The 6,885-nt window shown below is 67.6% G+C and overlaps 2 protein-coding genes across 2 annotated transcripts in view; one reads left to right on the top strand and one right to left on the bottom strand.

Annotated features, from left to right (window-relative positions):
* On the bottom strand, positions 1-674 carry EMIHUDRAFT_471368 (hypothetical protein; the record flags this gene model as incomplete). The annotated part of the gene is made up of 1 exon (XM_005792978.1): positions 1-674. A coding segment is annotated over one exon (674 nt), but the record flags the coding sequence as incomplete, so codon positions are not given.
* A 1,966-nt stretch (positions 675-2,640) lies between these two features.
* The window catches only part of EMIHUDRAFT_121888 (hypothetical protein), a gene marked incomplete at both ends in the record, with an annotated part of 7,445 nt that continues 3,200 nt past the window's right edge, over positions 2,641-6,885 (top strand). Inside the window, 4 exons of the mRNA XM_005792977.1 lie at positions 2,641-3,876; positions 3,949-4,449; positions 4,548-4,607; positions 4,968-5,753. Of these exons, the coding sequence (XP_005793034.1) occupies positions 2,641-3,876; positions 3,949-4,449; positions 4,548-4,607; positions 4,968-5,753 (2,583 nt within the window). The remainder of the gene's footprint in view (positions 3,877-3,948; positions 4,450-4,547; positions 4,608-4,967; positions 5,754-6,885) is intronic.

Here is a 6,885-nt window from a genome sequence, read left to right as displayed (position 1 = left end):
AAGTCGAGGACGGCAGAGACGCCCTTCGAGACCATGTTCATCCCCATCGCGTCGCCCGTCGCGCACACGAAGCGCGCGTACGCGTACCGCCCCGCCACCGTCACGCGGCACGAGGTGAGCCGCCCGAAGCGCGTGGTCGTCGCAAACTGCTCCTGCGCCACCGCGAGATTGGCGGGGTCGTGCATCCAGGCGGCGAACGCCGCGGCGCGGATCGCGCTCGGGAAGCGGATCACGGGCGCGCGCGTCATCCCCTGCGACAGAACCGCGGCCGACGCGCCGCCCGCCGCGGTGATGGCCTTGCAGCCGCGCCGAGTCGAGGCGATGAGAGCGCCCTCGACCGTCGCCAACGGGACCTGGTAGGTCTTACCGTTGAGCAGCAGCGGGCCAGCGACGCCGACGGGAAGCGGGATGTACCCGAACACCATCTCGGCGCACGCGCCGTGCACCGCGTCGTAGTCAAAGCCCTCGTGCGGCACGCGGCCGACCGCCTCGGCCGACGCGACGCCGGGCTGGCGCTTGAGCCACTCGCGCCGGACGAGCACCGCGCGCGCGCAGTCGCCGAGCTCGCGCTCGAGCGAGTGCACCGGGAGCTCGTCGCTGCAGACCTTCTCGACTACGGCGTCGACGCCATTGCCGACCGCTGTGTCTGTGTGAGTGTCCGTGTGAGCCACCATCGCTCTGTCGAGCTCCTTGCGGATGTTTTTCTTCTTTTCATTTTCTTGGCGGAGCTCGAGAGCGGTTTTGCTTCTTTTTGAAAAGTCCATGTGAGCGATGCCGTCGCCGCTCGCACCGTGCTCGCTCAGCCCCTTAATAAACCCCGATTACTGGTGTTCGCAAGTCTCTCCCGCACGCTGCGCGACCCGCGCCAAGGTGCGAGCCAACGGCCTGTGGTCGGCATGCCTCGTCAGCGGAGATGCTTGCATCATGGGTGAAGAGGCTACCGAATGCCCCATCCGTCTCCAGCCCCCGCCGCCGCTTTCGCCGCCTACACCACCTCCATCGCCGCCTACACCACCTCCGCCGCCGCCTCCACAGCCGCCTCCTTCGCCACCTCCATTGCTGCCCCTGGACGCTGCGTGCTCGCTCAACCCCATGACGAGTGCCGACTACTGGTGTTCGCAAGTCCCGCTGGAAAATTGCGCGAGCCGCGCCAAGGTGCGAGCCAACGGCCTGTGGTCAGCATGCTACGTCAGCGAAGAATCCTGCGCCATGAGTCACGAGGCTGCTGAGTGCCCCACGCCGCCGCCAGCGCCGCCGACCGCTGTGTCTGTGTGCTGCGCCATCGCCCGTGTTGAGCTCCTTGGGCAAGTGTTTCTGTCATTTCTTAATTCCTTTTCCTTTTTTTCGCCGAGCTCAGAGTAAACTCTGCTTCTTGGAAAGATCGTTGAAAATACGCTTCATGAAACGCCGTGAACGTGATAACAATCTCGCTACAACGACTCCGAGAGAGCTTGCCTTTCTACAGGGTACATGTCAGCGATGCCGTCGCCGCCGTCGTTCCGGCCGCCACTTTCGCCGCCTACACCACCACCTCCATCGCCGCCTCCACCGCCACCTCCGCCGCCGCCTCCACAGCCGCCTCCTTCGCCACCTCCATTGCTGCCCCTGGACGCTGCGTGCTCGCTCAACCCCATAACGAAAGCCAACTACTGGTGTTCGCAAGTCTCTCTCGCGAACTGTGCGACCCGCGCCAAGGTGCGAGCCAACGGCCTGTGGTCGGCATGCCTCGTCAGCGGAGAATCCTGCGCCATGAGTCACGAGGCTACCGAATGCCCCATCCGTCTCCAGCCCCCGCCGCCGCTTTCGCCGCCTACACCACCACCTCCATCGCCGCCTCCACCACCTCCGCCGCCGCCTCCACAGCCGCCTCCTTCGCCACCTCCATTGCTGCCCCTGGACGCTGCGTGCTCGCTCAACCCCATGACGAGTGCCGACTACTGGTGTTCGCAAGTCTCTCTCGCGAACTGTGCGACCCGCGCCAAGGTGCGAGCCAACGGCCTGTGGTCAGCATGCCTCGTCAGCGGAGAATCCTGCGCCATGAGTCACGAGGCTGCTGAGTGCCCCACGCCGCCGTTAGCGCCGCCGCAGTCGCCTGTCCTCGACGTGTGCTCGCTCAGCCCCATCACGAGGGAGAACTTCTTTTGTGCCAAGGTTTCTCCTGCACGCTGTGCGTTAAAGGCCAAGGTGCGAGCCAATGGCCTGTGGTCGGCATGCCTCGTCAGCGGAGATGCTTGCATCATGAGCGACGAGACTGCTGAGTGCACGCAGCGAGCAGCGCCTCCGCCACCACCCGGGCCGCTCCTCGTCAACGCATGCTCGCTCAACCCCATCACTTCTCTCCGTTTTCACTGCGTCGATCTCACGCCGGAGAGTTGCGCCGGCAGTGCCAAGGTGCGAGGCGGTGGCCTGTGGCAGGCTTGCTTCGTCAGCGGCAAAACGTGCAGGATGAGCGAGCTGAAGGTCAACTGTGCGCTTCCATCGCCTGCGTCGCCGCCGCTGGCACCGCCGCCCCCGCCGCCTCTGCCGCCGCCTGCGTCGCCGCCGCTGGCACCGCCGCCCCCGCCGCCTCTGCCGCCGCCTGCGCTGCCACCGACGGCGCCATTGATGGTGCAGGTCGGCAGAAATGACCCGTTCATGGGAATGACGGGATGGACCAGCATTGCACTCGCTGGTGCACTGGTGCTGTGCGTGCTTTTGCTCTGCGTCACCACGTTCCGGCTGCTGCTGCGCATCGCCGCGGCCCACGGCACGAGCCCGTGGACCCTCCTCGGCTTGTGGGTCGCGCGGAGCCCCCTTGCGCGCCTCGGCGTCGGTGCCGCGCGAGGGGTGCGGCGGATCTGCCGCTGGCTTTGCACGCACTTGCCCATCCTTCACGGTATGCGCCCTGCCGCTACGTCGCACGCCGTGTGGGAGCGGATCTGCCGCAGGGCGAACAAGGAGCCGACCGAGGGCCCGCCCGACATCGAGCGGCGCCCGTTCGTCGAGCAGCGCTCGGCGCTGGAGCAGAAGCTGTGGGGGGCGGCCGCGCGCGAGGCCGCGCAGCTTCGGGAGTGGCTGCAGGCGACGCGGAACACGACGCCCTTCATCGAGGCGCTCGCCTCTTTGGTTTCCTCGCACCGCCACGGCCATTGTGCTGACGTCGCAGACCCTGAGGCGGGTGGGAGGCTCACCAGGGCGTTCTCGCTGGGCAGCAGGATGCCCAGCACGGAAGCGTCGAAAGCGTCGCTGAGCCTGGGGGACCTGCTTCGCTTCTGCCTCAACGAGCAGGGCGCGGGGGGGCGCACTCTGTGGGAGGAGTGGAAGGCAGGCCTCCGCGCCACCCGGCCAAACGAGGCCACCATGGAGGAGTCTGAGCTCGTCTCAGTGCACGAGTTCGCCGCGCTGCTGCTCTCGCCGTGCAACAGCGCCATCGAGCAGAGGAGCGCCCCGACGGAGGATGCGACCGAGCCGCTCAGCAGCTACTGGATCGCCTCGTCGCACAACAGCTTCCTCGAGGGGGACCAGCTCACCTCTGCGGCCTCGGCCGACATGTACCGCCGCCTCCTGCTCTCGGGGACTCGCTGCCTCGAGATCGACTGCTGGGACGGGCGGTGGTCGGGCCAGGGCCCGCGTGTCACTCATCGCATGCCGGGAGGGGTCTCTCTCCTTTGCGGGAGCGTAGCCTTCGGCGAGGTGGTCGCCGCGATAGCCGAGCACGCCTTCACCAGCAGTCCTCTGCCCGTGATCCTGAGCATCGAGATGCACTGCTCGGCGAAGCAGCAGAAGAAGGTCGCCAAAGAGCTCATCGACACGCTCGGCGACATGCTCTTGCGCACGCCGCGGTCGCCCTTCGAGCGCCCCACGGCCGCGAGCACCCTCCGCGAGCTGCACCGGACGGTGCTCACGCTGCGGCTCGACGAGGGTGATCTCGGGCTTAGCTCGACATCTCGGATACGTCGCGGCTAATAGGTGCTCGTCAAGATGCGGCTCGATAGGGGAGGGGTGATCACCGACCCGCTCCTCCGCTCGCTCGTCACCCTCCCCACGTGCTCCATCGGTTCGTCGCCGCCCGTGGAGGACGACAGCGGCAGGCGGCTCGACCGCAAGGGGAGCTGGAAGGAGCTCAGCGGCCGCTCTCTCCACCGGGGCGTCTGGGGCAGGCTCCGCGGCGTGCCTCTCGAGTGCCACGCAAAGGGCGACGGCGACAGCAGGGCCACGCAGGACATCTCCGAGTCTTCCCTCGGGTCTCTAAGCTCGACCTGCTTGCAGAGCGGCCCGTGGCCAGCGGAGGAACCGGCGAGCGAGCTCTCGGCCGCCAAGCTGCCGCGCCGAGGTGTCGTGAGCTTGTCTGAGGAGCGGCTGGAGCGGCTGGCGAGCGAGGAGGGAGGGTGGCTGCCCGCCACGGCCGTCCAGCTCGTGCGAACTTTCCCCTCTCCGACTCGATGGTTGTCGACCAACCCCAACCCGCTTGTGAGCGTCCCGCCCTCGCTCCCACCACCTCCCCCAGCCCCCCGCACCCCATCTCGCCACAAGCGAAGCGAACATTTCCTCCCCCAACCCCGCCACAGGCGGCGTGGCGCGCGGGTGTCCAGATGGTGGCGCTCAACCTGCAGACGAACGACGCTCCGGTGCAGCTCCACGACGCTCTCTTTCGCGGCAGCGGTGGCTACGTCCTCAAGCCCGCGGCGCTCCGTGCGCCCGATCGGGCGATGCCGCCCCCCATACCACCCAACAGGAGCCCCAGGACCCCGTCTCGCTTGCTCTCTGGCTCTGGCAGTGATCGGGCGTCGGGTGAGGGCAGCCTGGCCCCCCGCTCGTCTTTGGAGACGGAGCCCCTGCAGAAGGAGTCAGTGATAGGGCGGGGGAAGCAGTGGCCGCCGCCGCGGGTGGAGGTGCATCGGACGAGCCTGAAGGCCGCCGCGCGCCTTGCTGCCGCCCCGCTCGGCCCTCTCCCTAGTCAGCTCACCGAGCGACCCACCGCCGCGTAGGTCCTCTCCCTGCACCAGCTCCCGACGCGGGACGAGTGCCGGCCCCTCCTCGCCGAGCCTCGCCACTCCTTTGCTTCGCACCTCAGCGACAGCCCATGCCCGCCCAGCGGGGCCCGTGCCAGCGTGTCGAGCCCGCGCGTCGCCGTCGAGCTGCACGCAATTGGAGGCTTCTGCACCGTCGCGCGCGAGCCGCAGCCGTCGCCCGAGGCGCAGGGCGTGACCCGGCTCGTCACCGCGGTCGCGGAGGGCAACGGCCTCAACCCTAGCTTCGACGAGACCTTCCATTGCCTCGCGGCCGAGCCTCACCAGACCATCCTGCGGGTGGTGGTGGAGGATGAGGGGCGGCTGGTGGCGTATGAGACGGCGGTGCTCGGCTCCCTCCGCTGCGGCTACCGCTGCCTACACCTGCGCTCGCCCAGCGGCACGCGGATCGACTCGTGCTGCCTCCTGCTCCACATCTCCGTTGGGAGCGAGCCAAACACCTTCGGCACCGTCGAAGAGCTGCGCTCCATGATGCAGTCGCAGCGCGCGCTCATCGCCCAGCAGAGCCGCGACATCGCCCACCTCTCCGCCGAGCTCTCCCGGCTCGGAAGCCAGCCCTCGACGCCGATGCTGACTCCGGGCGCCACGCTCACGGTCGGCCGCGCCTCCTACGGCGTGGCCCTCTTCCCGCTAGATGAGCAGCACGCCTCGCCCCACGCCGGTGCTCCGGACGGCCGCGGCAGCGGGCCGGGGGACGCCTCGCGAAAGGACGGCGCGGCCAGCATCGCGCGCCCGGCGTCCGAGGTGCTTGCGGGCGCTCAGCCTGGAGATGGTGGCAAGCTCACCCTGCTGCCGCCCTCAGCGCCGACCGAGCGCAGGACTGACCCGCCCGCGAGGGGGCACCCGTCCTCCTACGCCGGCATCTCCCCGGCGTCAGCGCCGCAGAAGCGCCGCCAAGTAATGCGTCCACGCCCGCGCCCGCCCGCCGAGCCGGATCCTCCTCCTCCGCCAGCACGGGCTCGCGCGCGGCTCCGATTCTAGTGACCAAGCCCCCGAGGGCGGTGGCAAACGCGGGCACCACAGCGTCGTCGTCAACGCACGTCGAGGTGGGGGCGAAGCCTCGAGGGCGAGTGTCGGACCGGAAGCGAGGGTTCTTTTATTTCCATTAATTTTTACGGGCCCCTAAAATTCTTTCATATTCCAGTGTACCTCTGTGTTACTGCCTGACCCGAGATCAGCGTCTTCAAAGGGTGGCTGTCCACTTCGCTGAGCGCACAGCCACGGTGCCGGCCTTGCCATAGGCTAGTTCCAATTCACTCTGACACGCTAATCATGAAAACGCGTCCAACGGAGCTCCGTGTTGCTCCCAGCGGAATCCCCCGCGCTTCCTGCGGCCATGGCCGATGATACTAGTATGAGAGGTCATCTGGCTACCGCGAGCGCGACTCAACTCGCCGACGTCGTCCGATGATTGTGCCTCAAAGTCAGCCTCCGGAGGCTATCGTGGGGTCGAGCCGGCGGTAGCCGTGACATGTGGTTCCACCACCCCTCGCAGGCTTTGCCTCTGACCGCCACCGTTCCCAGGCTGCCTAATGGGATGGAAAGAAAGGCTGGGCGAGCGTATAGAAGCGTGCTCGACCTCGTCGTGGCAACCTGCACGGCAGCGCTGCCAGGCGCGATGAGCGTCGTGCCACCTGACCCAAGACGGGTCGCAGGCGTCGTACCGAGCGTGTCGAGACCGTGTCCTGATGTGATCTGCACGGGTGAGTCACGTCGGCGTCAAAGGAGCGACGTGCGACCTGTCAGAGCTTGATCTCCGATCTCAGCGGCGTCGAGTCGTCTCCGGCGGCGACGATTTGGTACATCTCCAGGACGCGCAGAGGCAGCTGCGATCGGAGATAAAGCTCTGACAGGTCGCACGTCGCTCCTTTGACGC

The sequence above is a fragment of the Emiliania huxleyi genome, assembly GCF_000372725.1.
Source record: "Emiliania huxleyi CCMP1516 unplaced genomic scaffold EMIHUscaffold_1038, whole genome shotgun sequence".
Classification (NCBI taxonomy): Eukaryota; Haptophyta; order Isochrysidales; family Noelaerhabdaceae; genus Emiliania; species Emiliania huxleyi.
This window is presented reverse-complemented; position numbering and strand designations above follow the sequence as displayed.